This window comes from Columba livia, chromosome 14 (assembly GCF_036013475.1).
Source record: "Columba livia isolate bColLiv1 breed racing homer chromosome 14, bColLiv1.pat.W.v2, whole genome shotgun sequence".
In the NCBI taxonomy this organism is placed as follows: Eukaryota; Metazoa; Chordata; class Aves; order Columbiformes; family Columbidae; genus Columba; species Columba livia.
Genome location: NC_088615.1, coordinates 15,948,969 through 15,970,895, shown reverse-complemented (window position 1 = coordinate 15,970,895; position 21,927 = coordinate 15,948,969). Strand labels below are relative to the sequence as shown.

Sequence of the window (21,927 nt, the reverse complement as noted above, 5' to 3'; positions counted from 1 at the left end):
CAATCAACCTGGCATTCTTGCCTGTCTAGACCATTCTGTATTTAATTTTTATTCTCATTTCTATTGACATAAGCTAGACCCACACATTTTGATAGAAGAGTAGACGTAGTATAATTCTGATAGAAGTAGTAGTAGTTTTATTGGCTTCCTCTGTAGAATTTTACACTTTGTGCGTATTTTCCAAGCCCCTTGTATCTTAAGACATCTATTTCAGTCCTAGTTTCTCCAAATAGGATTGTTATCCTTACATCTTACATCCTTACATCCTTACATGAATTTAAACTTGCAAGTTTCTTTAAAGATGGATTTTGCTGTTGTACGTTTCTGTGCAATGGCTTTTGTTAAGCATGTCACACTCTTTATGAGAGTAAACCTGCCATACTAGCTGATGTGGTTGGAAAAACTGCAAGAAATATGTTAATCTTTCAGGATAGATTAGAAATTTAAACACTGCTTAAAAGGTAAAAATTACTCATGCTTTCTTTTGGGGCAGAGAAAATGGCACATAAACGACTATGCTTTGACCCTCAAACAACCATCAGACCTGCATGGTGAAATGCTTCAGCTGATTCATTTTGCTCTTTGTGTACATCATTCACATCTTCACCAGTTTAGGAAATTTACGAATTCTGGGCAATGTGGCACTATGAAATCCCTCCCTGGTGCAGGCAGGTGAGTGGAAACCAGAGCAAGACAGAGAGAAAAGCAGGAGCTGAGGAGCTGGGCTGACAGCTGTGCCGCGAGCACTGGAACTTGCCGTGCGGCTCTTGCAGTTTGGGCCAAAGCCCCCAAGGAAAGGTTTGGTTGGGTCGGACTGCGCTGACGTTCCCTGGGGCGGCAGCCTCGGCAGTCCCGCCGAAGGACATTATTGTACTTGATGTGGAAAGTGGGTAGTGGGATAACCCAGACATGGTGTCTCCTGTTAGCAAACCCTGTGTGGGATGAGTGGATTGCACCTTGGTGGGATTCTCAGATCACACACAGCACTCTTTGCACTTTGACACCCGTCACTTACTCTTTCTGCTTTCTCTGAGCAAGACGGCATTGCCTGTGGCTCTAGAGCCAAGCGTGTTCATGGCACTTCCAGTCTGCAGTGCTCTGCCCTGAGAACCACAGCTCACTCTTTTTGCAAAATTTCTCACAGTCTCTACAGAAAACATCCTTCCGCGCTGGCATCAACGGACTCCATGCCACACACCAGGCTGAAAGGAGCCACTTTCCCCTCAGCACGCAGGACACGACCTCATCGCGGGCGGCCGCACAAACGCCGTTTCCCTGACACTTCTCCTCAGGGGCTCCTCCCGCGCGCCCCGCGCATGCGCAGACCCGCCCCGCGGGCCGCCCAGAAGAGCTGCGGCGGCGGCGGTAACGGCTGCTGTCGCGAGACCTGATTTGAACTGCGCGAGCGGCGGCACTGAGGTACCGCGCGGTGCCCGTCTGTCCCTGCTCTGTGGGGCTGTTGTTTTCTCTTTGTTGTTTCTTTTCCTGCGGTCTTGTCCTGTCTCCCTCCCCCGTTTTCGTGCCGCTGCGTGTTCCTCGATGCGTGGCCTGCAGGTCCTGCCCTGCCATGGTCTTTTTGCCTGCGCCTTCTCCTTCGGTCTCCTGCGGCCCCCGGAGAAGCTGTGCCCTGTGAAGGGTGGGACACGCTCTCTACGTGCTTTTTGCCCGTACCTGTGCGGAGAACATCTCTGCCCGTAAGTCGCCGCCTGTCGTGTGTGTAGCGGTCCGGGTCTCTTTCCCAGAGCCGATTGCAGGGCCGGGCAGGTGTGTGAGTGGAGAAAACTGTGGAGTGGCCGGCCCGGCATGCCCAAGGGCCCTGTCCCCAGGTAGAGAATAGATATTGCCCTGCACTGTTCAAGCCAAGTGCTATCAGAGCCAGCTGCTGGGTTGTTGAGTACTTTGTAGTGAGTGAAAGATGGGGCTGATTTGATTTCTCTTTCCACTCACCTACAAATGTATTTTGTGGAAGGCGATGACCCCGAGAAAATTTCAGCGTGAGCGTGTGACTTGGGAGCTGAAGAGATGGACTTGTTTAAGAAACAGAAGTGAATTGTGAAACTTGGGATACTTGACTTGAGGGGGGGGAAACTCTTGCTAATTGTGTTAGTGATCAGAAAACTAGGCAGGTACTTGGGATAGATCAGAATGTTACAGAGTTGCATCTGACCATTGGGAACAGCATTTAAATAGCAAAAGTTCTATAAAGCGGGACAAGGAAGTTTTCATGCTGGGAGGTTGCCTCCTACCCTGTTATGTTTATCAAGAAGTACTTAAATGCTTGAATAACCAAGGTCTGGATCCATCAGTTTAGAATCTGTTGTAAAATGTTTGAAAATAATAAGCCAAAAGTGAGTAGCTCTCAGTAGAACAGATGGAGACTGATTTATATTATTTTGCCTCCTACATGTTGGTCTTACTGCTTATTTATGTTATCTTAAGCAACTGTTTAAGGGGTAGTTTATTAAAGCTCAGGTGTAATATTAAATTGCAGCAATTACTTTCCCATATGACAGTCTGTGTTTATGAACAAGCTGCTGGGCCTTGTCTGATTTATTTCATCTGAAATTGACCAAACAATGTTGAGGCTGGCTGTGCTCTGAAAGCTGTACTTGCTGTTTTCCCTGAAAGTTGTTAAGGGATGTGTGAGGAGGAAAACAATTTATCTTTTTCCTACGTGTTTTAACTACAAAATTAAAGTCTAAAATATTTCTTTAATATTAACCAGTACATAATTTACTAAGAGCTAGAAGATCTTGTATGTGAAACTGGAGGAGAGCATGCACAAGAGATTGAAGTAGGAGGGAGCAAGCTAAAATCCTCAACCAACCGTTACAAATCGTATGTGTGCTAGAAGAAGGTGACCCTGTGTGCAGTCTGTTTACTTGCCCCCCAGGGCGAATGCAGAGCATCCATCCTTTGGCTGCTTTGCCTGGTCTGGCTGTTTCTAAACTATCTGACAGCTGCCTCAGCTGCGATTTGAATAAGGTTTGTATTTCTCTGTGGTTTTAGTATGTGATCTGCATTTTCATGAGGAAGCCACAGGGGTTAAGCCTTTTCAGAAAAGGGCTGTGCTGTAATGGCAGCTTATAGTTGTCTGCACTAGACAACTGTTGCTTTTTTCTCTTTTAAAGGTGGAGTGTGAGAATAAGGTCAAGAAAGACTCAAAAGGACTACTGAAGGTGAGTTAAAATGTTACTCAAATTTAATTTAGGAAGCTAGGAGCAAGTAGATTGTTATGTTGCCTCTGTAGTGTTGTTTGATCAGAAAATCCTGTTTATGAAGTGAATATCCTGTCTTTCAGCAGCATGTTTTAGCGTAAGTGTGCAAAACTAGTATTTCAAGTGTTGCTGTGGTTAGGTGCAAAAAACTGCAGTTTTGGAGCCTGGCTGGATAAAGCCTCTTTGTGTGTGTTAACCTTGAATAACAATTAGTGATGAAAGACATGAAAACCAGGATTTGTTAATTTGTGTCTTATATGTCTGAAAGGAATTACCACAGTTTTGGCCTGATGTATTTTTGCCTGTTAATTTTGATTTTTCAATTATTGGAAGGTGGGGTTACCAATCTTTAAGAAAAGTTAGCAAAAAAAAAAGTGAAAATGTTACATTGCAATAATGACTCTTAAAAATAATCCCTCCTGTGCTGAGCTGTGAAATTTGCTCTTGATTAAGACTAGCATCTTGCTAACATTAATAAGGATAATATATATGCTAAATGGCAACAATTAAATTGTTTATATAAAGAGCAAAAGCACAGGATAGGGTCTTCAATGAAGAATTGCTTGCATCTTGGAGTTATATTAAAATTGATAAATCAACTGTAGATTTTTTTTGTTTGGTTGGTTTTTGTATGTAATTGTCACTGCATATATTCTGAGAGAACTCTCTGTCTGTCGTTCAGAAGCCTAAGTTGCTTAGCGGTTTCTGACTTAATAGGATTTTTTGGCGGTATGCTGATTTAGGAGATTTGGGAGCAAGCAGTCATACAAGCTTATAGGATTAGTTTGACTTGATTTTTATTCTTTTAAATATTTTGTTTACTTAGTTTTATTTTTACTAACTTTTTGCCAAATTCCTCTTTTGTCTTCTCTTATGATATAAGAATAGAGATGGATGGATTTTTCTGAAACATGTGACAAAGACTTCGTTATTAACAAATAGATCACCTGCAGTGACTTCAGTTTAAAGCAGAAAACAGTCAGGAAAGACTCCATGAAGCACTTAAGTAAAAAACTCTGTGTTAACAATCCAAATATTTTAACAGGGTTTCTGTGTTTGACTCTTTCCTTCAATTACTTTTGTCTGTTTCTATATCCCACATAATGTTATTAGGAGTAAACTACCCTGCTAATACAGCTGCCCACATGAATCTTAAGTGTTATTTGTGTACACAAGTCATGTTACAGTTAGTGTGGCTTTGTTTATAGTACCACAGAAAATATTGCTAGCCAGATGCATGAGTGTGTTTTTAGAGGGTGATTTCCTAACCTTCTCTTCCATATGGCAAGACAGCTACATATGAGATTAACTGTGGTTCTCGTGTGCTAACAATCTGGGCTGGGGCCACAGGAGCTGTTCTGCAGCGTGCTGTTGCTTGAGACCTAGTAAGGAATGACATGTTGCCTGATTTCATGGAGAAATAGCTATTGTTTTACTGTTCATAGGTCTGTTTGTTCATGAGCTTTTTTTTGTCTGTGTGTTATATTAATGCAGGAATTTATCCTTGTATCCCAATTAAGAAAGGAAATCCAATTACTTATTTCAGGTTAAGTACTGTAACTTACTGCAACATACTTTTTAAATAATTTTGATTTTGCAATGTTGAAGTGACAAAACATGGAAGCTGAGACCATCTTAAGTCTTAAACAGCAACTGAAGGAAGCAGAGAATGAGCGAAGGAAGGCCGCACAATATGGCTTGTGTTTACTGGAGTCCCAAAGTGAAGTTCAAAATCAGTTGGATCAAACTCGTCGTGAATTGACTGAGAAAATGGAGGTGATGTTTTAAATTTTCAGTAAAAAAAAAACCAAACTGTGAAGAACTTTTTATTCTAGGTGTTTTATGAATGTTGCAGGTGTTTTAAATGCCTTTTAGAGTCTAAATTATTTTTACTAAACCTGTTTGTGGTTGTAGAGAAGGCTTTTTATTTCTACTCTAAATTATTAAACATAATTTTATCTAACTGGGATAGAGTTTCATAGCTAATTATGCATTAAGTGTTCAGTACTGTGTAGGAATAGTGACCTATAATGTGGAGTAAATACTAAGTGCTGAAGTAATTTGTTTTAGAGCATGTGTTTTGTGTATGTTTAGCAGTTCATTCATGTTGTGCTCTTCCTACAAGCTTTGTATCACTTAAAGCTGTAAAAAGAATGCAGGCAGCAAGGCTGTGAAATTGATTCTTCTGTAGTGAAGGTTTTGAAGTTCTGAAATACCAAGGGATTCTGAATTTATTAGTAGATTTATTTACAGCTCAGAAAAGTAAGTAGTGTAGTGCTGAAATACAGAGGTATTATTGAGTCAGTTTTCTTAGTAGTTACACAAGAAAATTCCACTCAGGAGAATCTCTTCCACTTTTTATCAACGCTTTAATTTTGTTTGTTTTCAGACTGCTGTTCTTCAGGTTTACCAGTTCTTTCTATAGCCTGTTTCTGGCTGTGCATCCATCCCTTCTCCTGTGATAGAGCTAAAATGGTGGTGGTTTTGCTGCAGGTTTTGGTTTAGCAGCTGGAGAGTTGTAGCACCCTGTGTTTTGGAATGAACCCCAGTAACTTCTTTGGATCAGTTTGCTGTTACTAAGCTTGGTGCAAGAGAGGCAACTGGAAAGCAGAAGTGATAAGGCAGCAGGGCAGGGTCTTCCTTTTCTGCAGACAGCCTGGGACAGCAGCCACTGCTGTGTGAAACTGCTCCTGTACGTTCTAATCCAAAGTTACAGGCTGGAGCAAAGTTAGGAGCTAAGCTTTTGTGAACCAGATCAACGAATAACGCAGGACCTGTGTGCTTTCATACAGCAGAGAAACATCTTCTGTGGGAGCTGTGGTTACCCAACAGATTTTTTTCAGCTTTTGAGTCTGTGGCTCACTTTGGAATCTGAGAGCTAAAGCAATTACTGTCAATTTAAGTGTGAATTTTAGCAGTAGGCACAAGAGCCTCTCAAAAATCTGTGTTTGCTTTGGTAAAAGTTAATGTAGACACACCATACTAGATTATTTTGCCTTTCTGGGTCTGACCAGCTGTGCACTCCCAAACCTTTTCTGTGTGCTGTGTTTTGGGTTAAAACTCCTGTCCTCTCTATTTGAGAGCTAAGCCTGTCCCTGATGAGCTGGTGTCTGGGCTGTAGACATCAGTTTCATACCTGACAGCTTTTGGTTTTGTTAGGTTCCTTTTCTAAGTGCTGGTTTGTGCTTTAAGGGTTAATTTATTAAAAAAATATCCTGTATTTTATACTGATTTGGTTTTGGTATTTGTTTTCTGCTTCCAAGACTCTCGTTTTTTTCCTTTCCTTGCTAGCTGAATGGAAGAGTAAAATGAAGCTGCCCTTTCTAATTAGCAAACATATACAATCAGGCATAGAGGGAAGCTGATTGATAAGTTGTTCTTCCTTCTGGAGGGGTGCTGTGATTTATTACAAAACAGTAGGTAATTGAGATGTCTTTACCGAACATGAAACCCATCTGCTCTGCACTAGGGGCAGACTTGACACGTTGTAACAATTACAACATCATTGGGTTCCATGGTGGTAAAAAGGACATGTAGACTCTTGCTAAATATTTTTGTTACGCTTGCAGAGAAGATGCCCATACCCTTCATGTTAGGTGCAAAGAAATATACTGTTTGCACAAAGGAGAGAATATTACGCAACCAAATAAGTAATAAAATTTCAGAGCAGTTTGTTGTTTGTTTCTAACATAGATATGACAAGTCCCTAATTGGGACTTCAACAAAGAGTTGAACAAGCTTCAAGTTTTAGCATTTAGTGCCTTGGTTCTGAGCCTGTATTCAATACGTTGGTTACTAAGGATTTATTAATATTACACCTAGATTTATTAGTATGTTATTTCTTTCAGAAATTTGAACAAGAGAAATACAGTCTCCAGAGAGAAATTGAACTAAAGAATCGCATGTTGGAGAGCTTGGGATTTGAATGTGAATCCCTTAAACAACAACAAAACATGCAACTGGATAAACAGAAAGAACAGCTTGCCAGAGTCTATGGACAAGAAATCAGGGACCTTAAAAACAAGGTTTGGCAACTAATATGTAGCTGAAATGTTGTCCATAGCATTTTAAAGAATATGTGTTTAACTCATAATTGCACACTTGCTACCAAAACAAATCTAACAAATAGTTTTAATGTGTATTAGTTTTATTTAGTTTATTATGTAGCTTTAGTTTTTTTAATCACACAGCTGCAGTTACATTGTGAATTACATTATTTTGAAAAGTTTGCTTGGGTTGTATTTCTAAGACATTTTTGGTAATTAGAATAGAATTAAAATTATTGTGCTTTTCAAGAATTTGTTATAAAATAGTGCTATTAAGTTGTCAACTGTTTTTAAGTTGGAGAGCTTGAAAGCAGAACTGGAGGAAACCCAGCTGTCAGAGAAACAATTAAGGCAGAAGGTGGATCATCAGAAGGAAATAATTGCTGCCAAATCAGAAGAACTGCACATGATGTCTGAGCGTGTACATGAGACCATGTCTTCAGAAATGCTTAATCTGCAGCTAGAGCTCACTGAACTAGAGCACGTGAAGGTGTGTGACTAGTACTTAATAATTAGCGATGCAGGCTAGTTGGAGATAAAATTCTGCACTTTTGCTCGTTTTATTTTTAGATGCTTTGTGTGTATTTCTGTCTTACAATTGGCTTATTATTAAGAAAATATGTACAAAAAAAGGCCTTTCATAACTAGACTTTAATACAACCTCTTCAAGATATATTCTGTTAAAGCTATTTATTACTAACAAGCCTGTTTGATTCACTTGGGCCTGCTTTTCTTCAAGTTGTTTCATAAATGTTTTATTTCATACTTGTTTGGGTTTGTGTGTTGGGTTTTTTTTAGGTCAGTGTTGAAGAACAGCTGAATGAACTGCGGTATAGTAAAGAACAATTAGAACTCACCAACAGTAACTTACGTCATCAGCTGGAGCGTCTACAGGGAGAAAAAGAAGAGAGGGAAAAAGAAGTTATTTCTTACTGTAATGCATTAGAGGTATTCTCTTAATTTTATTCAACAGTGGGAGATATTGGGTAGATAATCCTTAAATTCCTCAAGTTGTGGTGCTTGCTTCTGATTGAAATTGGAGGAGTTTTGAGAGAGGAGTTTGGAGGAGGGAAGGCAAAAGAGAAGGGGAGGTGGGGGAGGAAGGTAATCGGGCAGTTGTTTGGTATCTCCTGTTGCAAAGTACTCTCTATGTTGACATTCTTTTGTGGAAGGCTGTGTATGCAGATCCCTTGCAGTATTCTGCTTTGTGACAGGACCTTCTCACAGGTCACTCATATAACTAATTTTTATTTCAAGTTGCTCCTGAATGCCTTGGAAAATTTTGCACTAGAGAGTAGAGGATTTGTGACTAAACAGCACAAGAAGTCTCAATACCATTAATCCAATTGATAAACATTGAAGTTTCACATGAAAGGTTTTAGTTATGCTCTTGTCCTGAAGAGCAAGTGTAATGTTAAGCCTATTCTTGAATGAAAATAGTATCTTGCTGACTAGAACTGCATGCACAGTGAAGTACTGCAGTGTAAGATAATGTGCTAAAGGCATAGGAAGTGAAGAAGAAGTAGAACTATCTGATTAAATTCATATATGCAGTATCAGATGCTAAAATGACTAATGTCCTCTTTAATCTAGAAAGCTCGTGAAGGTAATCGGGAGCTTCAAATTCAGCTGGATCATGCACTACAGCAATCTTCAGACCCTACAAGTAAAGGCAATTCTCTCTTTGCTGAGGTACAGTTATGCCACAGATATCTGTGAACATACAGAGGAGAGAAATACTTCTTAGGTTGTATTTTTTATATTGCATCGAAAATATTAGACTATTTGTACTTGATCTGGCCAGCATGAATCTCCATTCTTCAGATACTCCTAAGTTAGTAAACTTAATGGAACCATTTAAAGTTACCTGGCTATTGAGGTAGAAGATGGGACTGGGGGTTCATTGCAGTTTTGTCTGTAGCTCTTAGCTCGAAGTGGTTTTGTTCAGCTGTTAAGCCTTCTTTAATACAGAAGGCAATATATGAAATACTAAAAGATGCTGTTAAATGCTGTCTCTTAAAAATATGCTGAAAATGGCTAGATGCATGAGCATTTGGGAGGGGTTTTGAATTAGTTTTTGAATAGGAGTTCAACTGCTGCTAAATGCATAGGAAGTTATTTTGTTCTCTGATAACATCCATGGAATGGGTTGAATTGGTACACAGGTCATATTTTTCTTAAACTATTTGTTCTGATGCCAATGGACAAAACTATTCTACAGCAGCACTGAAGCATATGAAATGTTATTTCATTTTGATATCAAAAGAACAGTAGAAAAACGCATTGCAGTTTACTCTTAGGGCTTCAGCTGCTGCAGCTTCTCAGAGGTAATGATGGTAGTGTCATTTGTTGTTGTTTTTTTAAGTACTGTTGCTAGAAAAGTGGCATTTGCAGAAACACCACCAATTGCTAGGTAATGTCTACTTGTAAAACTCCTCATCCAAGTGACAACAAGTGTTTTCATAATTTTCATAGTACTAATTGTTAACAATGTTGTGTAGGTGGAGGACCGCAGGGCAGAAATGGAGCGACAGCTGATCAGTGTGAAAATAAAGTATGAGTCACTACAAAAACAGCACGCGTTCACTAGAGAGCAATGGCAAAAAACGAAGGTATGACTGTTACTGTAATACTCCAGGGTTTCCTTGGGTATTGATGCTTTAGTACCCAGGCCTAGGGTAGTTGATGATCTTTAAAATATGATACAGTAGCCTGGAGGGAGGGCAGTGGGACAAAAAGCAAGTGATATGCCATTGTGCTATTTGACTTTTATGGCACTTCAGCATTTTTATGTTGCTACTGGTGTTTTTCCTTTATTGTAGAACTCTGAGTTATGCTGAAGATAATATGTTTACTCACTTTGGCCATAGTTGTTAGATAGATAAAACACAATTCCTGTCAGTCAAACTAGCGTTCAGTTTATCTTGACAATTGACTTATCTGATGGTCATAATACATGAACCACTAATTTGTGTATTGGCTGTGGTTTGAAGGAATGAATGTAAAGAAAATGGCAGGCTTTTATGGAGAAGTAGGTTGAAAATAATTGAAACAAAGTTCTTAAAGAACAAGAAAAACTACTGGTGCAGCAAAGGAATTCTCTTACTGAAATCTGACCCTGAGAGTTAAAGATTTGAGCGAGTAAAATGATTGAATAGGACCAGTATCTTCAGAAGTTTTTTTCCTTGTAATGTGAGGGTCCATCATACTCATTGAGTGGTTTAAGAAGCATTCCTAATGCTGAAGGTTTTCACCAAGAACTGTTGATCTAGCTTGTATACAGAATCATCGATATCCTGTGTTTGGCATAAGAGATTCTGGAGGGTAAATGTTTTTCTCATTTTCTGTTAATCTGTAGTCTAATTTGTTTCAGTTGATCCTTTCCTTGTGACTTCCCCAGGTGTCCTACAGCATTACTTTGTCCATACTGACGTGACTAATAAAAAATGCTCCCATTACTACTAATACCCTGTTCAGACTTTCCATTATTGCATTTCATATTGTTTTTCCTGTTCTTTAAATGTCTGTTGTATCACTTCTAACTGTATGTGTCAAGGCCCTTGTATTGGGATGTTAACAGCATCATAAAAATCTGCTATAAATGCAGGACTCTTTGATAAACTTCTTCTTCTGTAATGGCGAAGGGTGTTCCTTTGCTTGTAAAGATGTGTTCAGCTGAACACATAGAAGCTGAAATTCTTGCTTTAATGTTACACAAAGCAAACTTAGCATTATCTGTACCTCTGAATCAGAACTGTAAAAGAAAAAAGGGCTTTTTAACTCCTTGGTGAAGTAGGGTGTTTTTCCTGAGTGAATTCTTCATAGATGCATTTTAGCTCTGATAAATAAGTCTGGATTGTAGTTTAGTTCTAGTTGACTTGGTGTTTACAGTTTGAATGTGACATTGCATGTGTGCACTTGACACATAGGTCTATAGGTTCCTTAATCAATACAGAGAAAGATACTGAACAGAGTCGTCCTGATGTTTGATAAGTTTACAGCTGTCCTGAAGATCTTCAGTGTCAACCTATGATGGTAGTTGTGGAGACTACTGAGTTTAAGCATTCTGTGTGCTTCTATATTCAGAATTAGAATTACAAGGCTTGAGTCCCCTAGCTGTTCTGGGTAGGAGATGGAGATTTTTCAGTCGCTTAACCCAGTATTTGTTTTAAGGATCATTTTTTTCCTTTTTTTACAGCTGCAAATGGCTGCGTTGCTACGGATTAAAGGATCTCAGGCAGAATTTGAGCAGTTGGAACGCTTACAGTCGATGTTAGAACTAAAGAATCGTGAGGTAGAAGATCTTCTTAGGCAAGTGAGGCAGCTAGAAAAATTTAAGGTATGTGGTCCATAATTAAGTATACAAATCATAATCAAAAGCTAAAACATGAGAGTAGTTATGAAAACTATCTGAAGTTCATGCTCAGATTTGAAAAGGGATCCAAAGGCTACTTGTACCTTTATTGACCCAAGTTCTATTTTACAACTGGAGCACATATATCTCTGAAGTTCAGAATAGAAGAAAATTCTATACTGCCCAACCCCTGGTTTGGAGAAACAATCTTTTCTGGATTCCTGTGTGTAGCATCTTAGTATTTTACATAGTTACCTGCAGTGTTTAAATTCAATTCCTTCAATTATGCAATGCTATTTGAAAAGCTTCTGGGGTTGTTTACTTGCCTCCATTTCTTTCAGTGAATGAGAGAGAACTGTCAGTTCCTGTGCTATTTGGCACTTGCAACAAACAACTGAGCTCTTGTGTGTTTAAATGCCCTTATGATAAGTCCACTGAGCTGTGTTACCTAGTGTTTCTCTTGGAAGACATAACCTTTTCATGCTTTTGCTGTGTGTACTTAGGCTCTTGCCTAAGAAGACAAAGCCTATATTGGATTTCTTGGATATTTATTTCTTTTGTCTTTGCGGTTGTAGCATGCTCTTTCCTAGAAAAACTGAATTGCTTAATCATTGTTGTAAAGCAATTTCTTCAGTGCTCTTATGCAACTTGGTAGCATCCTGTCAATATTTTGGAAGGTGAGAAATACATGATGATATCTGTATGCGCTATTGTAATGTTACTGATGTTTGCATTTGTACAGAGTAAAAAACTGTAACCTTTCTTAATTCCTTGCATACTTCTAGACTTGATTGGCACTTTCTTATCACAGCTTTGGAATGTAAACTGAGGTATACTAGCTTATGCAGTAGGATTATGCCTTCCAGGATAGTGTTCTCCATTCTGCATTAACCAAAGTGGCATAAAGCTAGGCTTAACCTGTTTTAGTAACCAGCTGAGACTGCCTGATTGCTTTACCAGTTGTGTCATGTATAAGCTTGATTGGTATTTATTTTTGTCTCTATGCCATAAATAAGTAGTGTCAGGAAATTAAGTGATAGGTTCAAGTAACTGTTGAAAGTCAGTGACTGACAGAAGCTCATGAGATGAGTGGGACAGCATTAAATATCAGTACTGCTTGTTCAGGAAAAAAACAAAATAACCAAAACCTAGACACCCTAGGATGTCACACATTACTTATTGCATTTATGGCATCTTTACTGTCAACCATCTAATATAAAAGGTGGGATTGATTTTGAGATTTTGGCTGTGGGTTAACATGGCTTGTATTCCTTACCTTTGGGGTCTAGCTGCTGAAGCCTGGAAATAAAGGCTGGAAAAAATTCCCTGTGGGTTAATTAGATATCCTGTATTCTCAGGTACAAAGGAAGATAAAAATTATGCAATGCTATTTGAAAAGCTTCTGCGGTTGCGTACTTGCCTCCATTTCTTTCAGTGAATGAGAGAGAACTGTCAGTTCCTGTGCTATCTGGCACTTGCAACAAGCAACTGAGCTCTTGTGTGTTTAAGTGCCCTTATGATGAGGTTTCTGTAGAAGAATGTGTGGAAAAAATCCCCTAAGGACTAAGTTAATGTGCTTCTGAAATGTTACTATTTGGCAACCTGACTTCTTTTTTTTTTAATCAGACTTTATATGAGAATATGAAAGAATCCAGACCGAGTAGTAGCTCGAAAGGAGGACAGTCTGAAGATGATTACTATGCAGATTTACTGCAAATGAAACTTGACAACTCGAAGTATGTATTTAATGGTCTCTTTGTATGTAGTCCCTTGAGTCTACGTGCAAATATGCTCACTGTATCATTTTTCTAATTCTGTGGAACCATTCTATCTTTGTTATAGGACTGAAAGTTGTTTTGTCATTTTATTGTTGAAAAAGATAGCAAGACTATTTTATATTGTAGTTGCTTTCTTCTAGAAATGTTGTTAATGCTCCTAGATACAAGATAATTGAGAGCACAGGGGACATGCTCTGACTATTAACATAATTAGTTTTGTGTTGGTCAGAATAACACCTTTGTGTAAAGCTTGTCTTGTTAGTTATAGAAGAAGTTATATTAATTTATATGCAGGCTAAAAAACCCCTGAGTTAACTACTGAATTTGTAAATTAGGGAAAGTTTCTCAAACCAGTTAAGCTGTGTGCCACACAACACATACATGCATTGTTTCTAACAAGCATTATATCTCTGGTAACTAAAGTCACTGCTCTAGGTCAAGTGAAAACTTTCATTGTACTGAAAAAGGTCTCTCTCATTTACTACTAGTGTATAAATACAAATTTCATGTCAAGTTGATGAATGCTTAGTTGACTTTGTTTGCCACTTTACTAAAACAGAACAAACACAACCCAACAAAACCCAACCAGGTCTGAGTGACTGTATAATTTTTCCTTCCACCCCAGCAAAGAAGTTGAAACCTTGAGAAATGAACTGTCTGTGGAGAGGATGAAAGCTCTGTGTGAGAGCCAAAGGGTTCTGGAAGTCGAAAGGAAGCTCTTCAAGGCTGAGAGGCTTTTGCAAGCTTGTCAGAGTGATAATATGAACTTGCAAGTTAAGCTGGATGAGCTAAAAATGAAATACGAACCTGAAGGTAAATAGTTATTTTTTTCCATATCAAAAAGTAATATCTGATCTTCCCAACCTTCACAAGTTGAACGACATTAAACAGAAGACACTGGGTTAGTTCCAGATATAAAGGAATGTTTAAATGGCTGCCTTTTTGATAATAACCTGGTCTAAAACCTGCTGAACTGAAAACAGTGAAGTCATACCTTGCTGAAGGACTTTGGTATGTGTACTAACAGTTTCAGAAGACTTAAGACTACAAGTCACAAAGTTGAGATGTGTTCGCATATCACTAGGTAACCATAGTGAAGTAGGGTGGGAACAAATTCTCAGGAGGTGCTTTTCATTATAGTAGCAGTATCTCTTGGAGACATAGCAGCTTTTGGAGTGTAGACAGCTGATATGAGTTTTGTAGTAAGTGTGAAGCATTTAGAGGAAAAACTGTTTAGTAGCTCAAGTTATTATAGTATGGATTAAGTTGTGAGAATAGAGCCCCACCTGAAAAACAGCTGATACCTGGGTATGTGCAGAAACAAGACAGTTGTAGCCTGTGGATGAAGATGAATGGGGAACCAGATGGGTGAGTTGGTTTTGGTACTTGTTCATAGCGAAGGATTTCAGTTCAAAATCCTCGTCGTGGAAGCCTACCTTAGCAGCCTCCAAAATGGAAATGAAATAATTGAGCATATTGATGTAGTTCAGAGCGTCTAATTAGAAGCCTTGGGAAAGAGGGCGAGTGGATGGGGAGAAATATTTTGTCTTTTTGAAGTTAACTTCTTTTGGGATACTTACTTGCTGATAACAGATTATATGAAAGGACATTCTTTAAGGGATGTATGTTGTCTATTAAGAATTATTACAAGGTCTTTAGTCATGTCAAATGTTCTTTCTTTGTTTTATTATGAGCATGTTGGCAGGAAAGTTACCTCCATCTTCACTTACGTACAAACACTGTATTCTTTTTCTTCAGAATTATTTAAAGATACTAAAATAAAAAAGAGGAGGGAGAAAATACCAGTGGACAGTACTGGTGAATTCTCGGACACTAAAAATGCTTCAGTAGAAGAAGTTGCTCTCGCTCAGTTGCCAAGTAAGGAAGAAACAAAGATGACTTCGAAGAATGTGGAGCGAAGTGGTGCATCTCTGAAAACACATGCTCTTGAAGTACCACAGAAGGAGACAGCTCTTCAAGCAAGGCAAAAAGCAGTTGAACCTGAAAGAGAAAAAAAGAGAGTTAAAATTAAAGATGAGGACCATGATGCCTCTACTTTGTGTAGGCCAAGTGAAAGTAATTCCTTGACTTCAGCGGCCCCCAGGTCAGTGTCAGCTTCTGTCTATGGTCAAGGCAATCAGCACAGACCTGCATCTCTTTTCTTTCGCTGCATGAACTGTGCTATCCACTTTTTTATCTATTTCCTCAGTCTTGCATGCAATGTAATTCCTCAGCTCCGACTGCCTACGTTGAACCTTTCAGAAGCTCTTAGAAAGACTAAAATGATGACTAATGAAAGACTCTTGAAACCATAACAATCTTTGAAACAACTTTCCCATTACTTGAAAATGCTTAAGGCATGCAGATAGCATGACTGTTCACTTGGTTTGCTCTAACTTCAGAAATCGGACCAAAATCCAAGCTGCCACACAAGGTGTTACATATCAAAGCAGCAAAGGCAATAGATACCATGCTTCAGTTTCATACCTATTTTCAGCCCTCATCAACTTTCACATTTAGCTAAAAGCCTGTGTATTATTTAAATGAAATCATTCTTAAACTGAATAGGGTTAATAAAACTTCCATTGTACAAGATAATAGGCAATTAATTATACTATTTCTGTTGTCTGATAACTGACTTCCACAGTCTAGATGCACATTAGCTAGAAACAGAACTGCTGAAATAAGATCAAGTTTTTCCCCCAAACTGAGAATCCGAGTTACTTTTTGTCAGATGGTAAAGTAACTTAGTACAGTAATGAGCTCCAGCTTTTGTCTCGATAAAAGGAATGCTGATTTTTGTGTTCTTTTTGTCCCCCAACTTATGTTTTTGTTTTCTGTTCATATTCATAATCTTAGTAAAAACATGTTTGAGGGGCGCAAAAAAAAGTCTCTGATAGTCTACATGTTTTGATCTTGCAACTTGCTATTGTCTGCTAGTAACAGTAGTTTACTGAATGCAGAAAGACAGCAGCTTCAAAGCTGGAGGGAGGTCTGACACATGGAAATCTGTACAGCATATCCCAAATCTATGGCATTTAGAAGGAGCTGGATTGATGTTTTGACTCTCAGATCAATTATTCAAGGTTGCAGTGGATGCAATTAACAGATTTAAAGTAACAGTATAATCTTTTGAAATAGGCTGGAAAGAATATGGCAGAACTAGCAGTTTAAGTAGCTATGTCAAAATGTGGAGGGGCTGTTGCTGAGCAGGAAAGGTTGGGGAGGTTAAACATGGATGGTGAAAGTTGAGAGGAAAGATTGGATAATTCAGTGATGGTGTTATGCTTTGACCATGTTCTGTACACATAAAACATGTAACATGGGTGTTGGAAGTTTGACTTTATTTCCTTGTATATATTTTGAAAGGAAGATGCAGTGTCTGCCAACAGAAACTTGTTGGAAACAGTTTATATGAACTGAAGGGATAAACCTACCAGAGAGGGAGTGGGGAGAGCAGAACACTTTGGGGTTGATGTTTGAAAACAGAGCGTGTGGGAAAAGTGGAATGGCAAGATGAAGTTGTCAAAGTTCAGAGGGGGGTTCTAATTGTGCACCCGTTGCTGTTGGTTCAAATAAGGGATAAAACATACATCCAGTAGATCTAAAAAAAAATAAATACCATGAACACACCACCACCATCACAAAACTCCAGATAAGCTTTGAAGTTGTTTTCTGTGGTGGTATGAATCTGTAAAAGGCAAGTCCAGGCAGAAAGTTCTGTTTGTTTCTGATCGTGTTAATGAACTACTAAATTTGCAGTTAATGATGTTGTTGAGATAACACCGAGGATTTACTCAACCCTGATCTGTTATGATTTATTATGAAATAGGAAGTCATGATAGAATCTGATGGAGAGGTTGGCTTTCTAAACACTAAAAAAAAAAAAAAAAAAAATTAAAAAAAATCTCTGGACTGATCTGTGGTGGATGTGGCCAAACCTTATGCAGGACTACAGCTAAAGGCCAGGGCATGAAAAATATTGGCTACTGGAGCAGGAATGTGGAGCTAAAGTTGGAGAGTTTGGGGGAGACAAAAATAAATGGCATGTGCATGGTGGATAATTTTACCTTCTGTTCAGTAAAATGTGATGCTCTGGCTGAAAAGGCTGTTGTGGTCATTGGGGGTTATTTCTGTAACTGGAGTAGGTTTTGTGCAATTATTAGTTTAGCTCGACCATTGTTGCTCCTTGAAATGTAGCAGTGAAAAGAGCCAGAGTAACTGTGACAGGACTACAAACTTTATTTCCGGAAAATTGTGTTTAAGAAGCTTTGTCACCTTAGCTTAGGGGGTAATGAAGAAGTGGTCAGAAGTGATCTGTATATACTTCTAGGGGTGACAAATTTCCTTCTTTGAAGAGTCTTGTTAATGTGTTTTAGTAAGGTAGAGCTAGATAACCTTCAACTAACAGCATATGTACATATCTGCAGTGTGCATTACATCTAGAGATGTTTAAAGCAAGTGAACACTGGAATACTTCCTTAGGTGATGGCACTGATTAGGCAATGGTATGTGAGTTGAGAACTGTCATTGAGACTAAAGATTTAAATATTGAAGTGTTCATTGTTAATTGCTAGTGTAATTCATGCAATGCAAAGGTTATAGGCAGTAATATCTTCTGTTAGGACAACTGGTCAACAAAAAGATACACTTCTGTATGGAAATGCTTTTCTTCACTTCTGAAACTGAAATAACAGATTCCAGCCTTTGCTGCTCAACTTCCTTTGCATTTAGATTTGTGGTAGTTTGCTTTAGTTTGATCTAAAGAAGGGCTTGCATGCCTAAGAGCTTATTTGCTCTAATTATTGAGTTGGATTGCATTTACCCAATCTACCTCCTTTGCACTTTGTTCAATATGGGTATGTAGGCTGTAGGCCATGCCTGCAGCCATTTGGCTCAGCAGGAGATCTGCATAACTAATATTTCCACTGAGGGCCTTTTCATGGCAGTTGTCCTCAGGAAGCAGAGCTCCTTCTGAGACTGGTTGATCTTCTGTAAATGGGTGAAGGAACCCCTATTCCATCTGGGGTTGGGAGTCTATGAAGTCAAAGCTCAGTGGAATCATGTCACAGCTCTTTTCATAGTCCTCATTTTCAGCTCTATCTCTCTATTGCAAATAAATCTCTAACAAGAACAGTAGCAGCTATTCTTGTTTGGAAAACCATCACTGAAAGCAGCTGTGGATTGTTGTGGGTCTCTCACTGAAGGTTCTTGAGACCATTAGAGATCCAAGAGGTCACTATAGAGAACTGCTTTTAACAGATGGGGTGATGAATTAGTGTAGAATTCATGTTGGTATGTGAAGTGTTACTTAACTTGGAACTTCATTTTTCTATTTTTTTTTTCCCCTGTGGAAATAATTTTGTGTAGTAGGCGGTTGGCTGTGGGTGATTTGTTGAGTAAATACCCATTGTTCATCAACTTGTTCTAACAACGCATTTTTGTTTATTAAGTAATTCTTAAATAATCAAAGCATACAACTGTACTCAAATGCCTAAATCTTCTTTTTAACTTCTTTAGCACCCATGTGGCAGTTAACATGGTATTCCCATTTACATTCCCAGCCAAATGAAAACATGCCAGTAGACAGATGATGGAACTTAGAGCCTGGCAATTTTTTCCCAACTACTTCTATTCACATCTTGAGGCATTAAGATAAAGGCAGTAGTTGTGCATAACAAGTAAGCATAGTCCTTTTTTGGTGCAAAATGCTTGACTTAATCGTGTTTGTATTATGTTGCTTGGAGTTGTGCTTCTGTGGACCTGATCCCATTTCTGTGCATGGCACAGTCACTGTTCATTTTAAATGCTGAGCCCAACCAATTAACACATTCAGTAACTTTTTTAAGCAGATATTTCAGCAGATGAGAGGCAGGGTGAAGGCTATGCTTGAAATGATGCAATGTGAGCTGATATAAAAATGTTTTAGTCTCATCTTATTATTAAACTCTGCCTGCTCTGTCTTTGCATATCGTCAGTATTCTGTGCCAGTTGGCTTGTTGATTTTGCTTAAAGCCTCTTACCTTAGCCCTGTTTATTTAACTAAACATGTATTCAGAATGGTTGCTTTGCCTATAGGTTAACAGCTGAATCCAGATCTGAAACTACAGAAAAAGAAGACAAGAAAGAAGATGAAGTTGGAACTGTGAAGAAAACTCAAAAGAAAAAATACACAGCAATACATTTATCTTCTAAGCCAACTTCTGAAACAGAATGTGCTCAGCAGTAAAATTTAAATAAACCAATTAAAATCCACTGAATAAAAGCTAAGAAATTATAATGTATGAGCTGTGTGTTGTCGTCTTTTTAGGAGAGAAACCTTAACCTTCTGATGACGCTTCTTGTAGAATGATTGTGAGAACACTTACGCAAGATCATTTGGCTCCTTATGCTGTAGTTCAAGCTTCCTATTGTGAATGAATCATCTGCTTTCTAAGTAAAAGACTCAGTAGTTAAGATAAAAGCTCTTTAAGACTTGTCCTTTTAAATCCCTTATGAAACATATCTTGGAAGAATGTTACAAGCCAGTGGTTTGTAGATTTGACAGCTTGGTATGTTAACTTTCAGTGGTACTTTATAATGTAGGAGTCCTAGCATGGCTCTGTATTTAAATAGATGTGACTTCAAGCTGATGTCAGGTACCATCCCCAAGGGATAGTAAAGGTAAATGTGCTATACAAAGAATTTATTTGTTGTATTCTAGCTTGGGTTAAATTGCTATTTCATTTGGTAGCTTACACCACAGATGCTGACTGTAATTTTTCCTACCACCAAGGGAATGGTTCCAGATAATGTACTTTACAGAGTCTTTAAGTCATATTCTGTAGACATGTAATGTTTTTTGTTACAGGCTTGCAGTGGAAGTAGTGTCTTCCATAAAAGTTTGTGCGTAGCTTTTGGAGAACCTGTGTCCTTATGAATCTGTTGAATGTTCTGGTCTGAGAGAACTGTTTGGATCTGTGTGTTTCCAGCTGTGCCCGTTCAGAGTTCTGTTAACCCTGGCTGTGCACATGGGTGGCTTTAGCTCCTCAGTCACTCATCTCAACAAATATGAATCTGGAACATTTTGAGTGATAACAGCAGTGACTAAAGGTGTATTAGTGTAAACCCAAAGGAGCAGATGTGGCTTGTCATTTCCCAGTGCAGTTTGAGCTTGTCACCAGTCCATTTCTCCATAGTTAAATTTAGGCACAGTCTGGTACCTGTTACTCTTGTTGTTAAACAAAACAAACATAAATCCATGTCTCAGAATCTAATTGTATCACTTCATCAATCTAAGAGATCTACTTATCCAATTCCTTTAGTCTTTAATTATGGAAGTCTCTATCAACTGAGAACATCTTATTTCTTGTTAACTTTTAAGATATTCCATGATCCTACAGTAAGCTAATACTTATCTAAGAAATAGTTGTTGCTCTTCTTGGCTTTGACTGTACATGTGAACTTAAGTAATACTACACTGAAGAAATCAAGCTTTATATGCTACGAACTTTGAGAAGAACATGTTTTTATGCAAATGGTGAAGGTTAACTTTGCTGTCACTGTACACTGAGATGCAGATAGCATAAACCGACTGAAATATGTAATTGTTTTCATTAGAGGAGAACCATCAATAACTTGACATTAGAGGCATATGCTTTGGGACTACTGAACTGCAGGTTGTCTACTAAGGCAGTTATGCTGAGCTATTTGGTATATGAGATTTGTAAATGTTTGCTTGTTTTTAATTGAATTAACTTGCTAATTAATGCCATAAACAAAACTAGGATGTCATTTCAGCAGCTGAGTTAAACTATATTTAAGGTTATCTACCCCCCAAAACCACTTCTACCTGTATTGCTGTAGGTCACTTAGAGTGTGTTCTGTCAGCTTAGACCATACATGCATGCTTTGGTCTCTTGCAGATTACAACCAGCAGGTGGGGGAAGATGTCTGGAATTGAGGCTTTTGTGCCAAAACATATGTAATGTCTTCTCCTTTAAATGTGTGGAAATAAGTTGTATGTTTTCTCGTGTTTTGTTGGTTTGGTTGCTTTCCTGCAGCTGTGCTCACAGATCCTGGCAAATACTAAAATTCAGAGCCACTTAAATGCAGCTGGGGTATTCTGCTTAATTTCTGTGTAATGGAAGTTAGCATAGCTAAAAATTGGTAATTAGTGAAAGCTCTACCAGGTCTTGTTTTCTGGAATCGATAGCAGTACTAAATGCATGATGAATTCTCTCCTTGCTGCTTCTGCCTGCCCCCAGTCCTTGAAAAGGTAAGTTCTACCCATGTATTCCCTTGGCACAAAGAGTTTCACCTCTTGGAAGTAAGGAGTTTTCTACTTGCCTGTGAAGACCTGCCTGGAAAAAGAGTTAAGGAAAAGATGGTAAGGTATGTGAGGGTGACAAATTATCTGGTACCATTTTCTGTGGAATAGTAATTACATTAAAAAATACTTGGAATAAAAAGAGTGTAACTGTTACCCATATTAATTTTCTAGGACCCTTGTTGGTGTTTGTTTTCTGCTGTAGGAACCCAGGATTTTAGGG

General features: G+C 38.5%; 1 protein-coding gene across 15 annotated transcripts; it reads left to right on the top strand.

The window, feature by feature from the left end:
• Window positions 1-1,308: 1,308 nt before the first annotated feature.
• Window positions 1,309-19,680, top strand: SPDL1 (spindle apparatus coiled-coil protein 1). 15 transcript variants are annotated; one of them, XR_010466215.1, is made up of 14 exons: window positions 1,329-1,694; window positions 3,132-3,179; window positions 4,827-4,994; window positions 7,067-7,243; window positions 7,560-7,754; window positions 8,063-8,212; window positions 8,858-8,956; window positions 9,766-9,876; window positions 11,463-11,603; window positions 13,245-13,354; window positions 14,022-14,209; window positions 15,155-15,500; window positions 18,917-19,077; window positions 19,475-19,680. XR_010466215.1 is itself a non-coding variant. In XM_065030130.1 (13 exons), exons 3-13 carry the CDS (start codon window positions 4,836-4,838, stop codon window positions 19,623-19,625), a joined length of 1,827 nt encoding a protein of 608 aa, XP_064886202.1. In that variant the 5' UTR covers window positions 1,309-1,419; window positions 3,132-3,179; window positions 4,827-4,835; the 3' UTR covers window positions 19,626-19,680. The 15 variants fall into 15 exon arrangements, 14 of the variants coding, with proteins under 14 accessions (XP_064886202.1, XP_064886195.1, XP_064886204.1 ...); XM_065030130.1 differs by lacking the exon at window positions 18,917-19,077 and having other exon boundaries at window positions 1,309-1,419; XM_065030132.1 differs by lacking the exon at window positions 18,917-19,077 and having other exon boundaries at window positions 1,323-1,419; window positions 4,765-4,994.
• The last annotated feature ends 2,247 nt before the right edge of the window (window positions 19,681-21,927 follow it).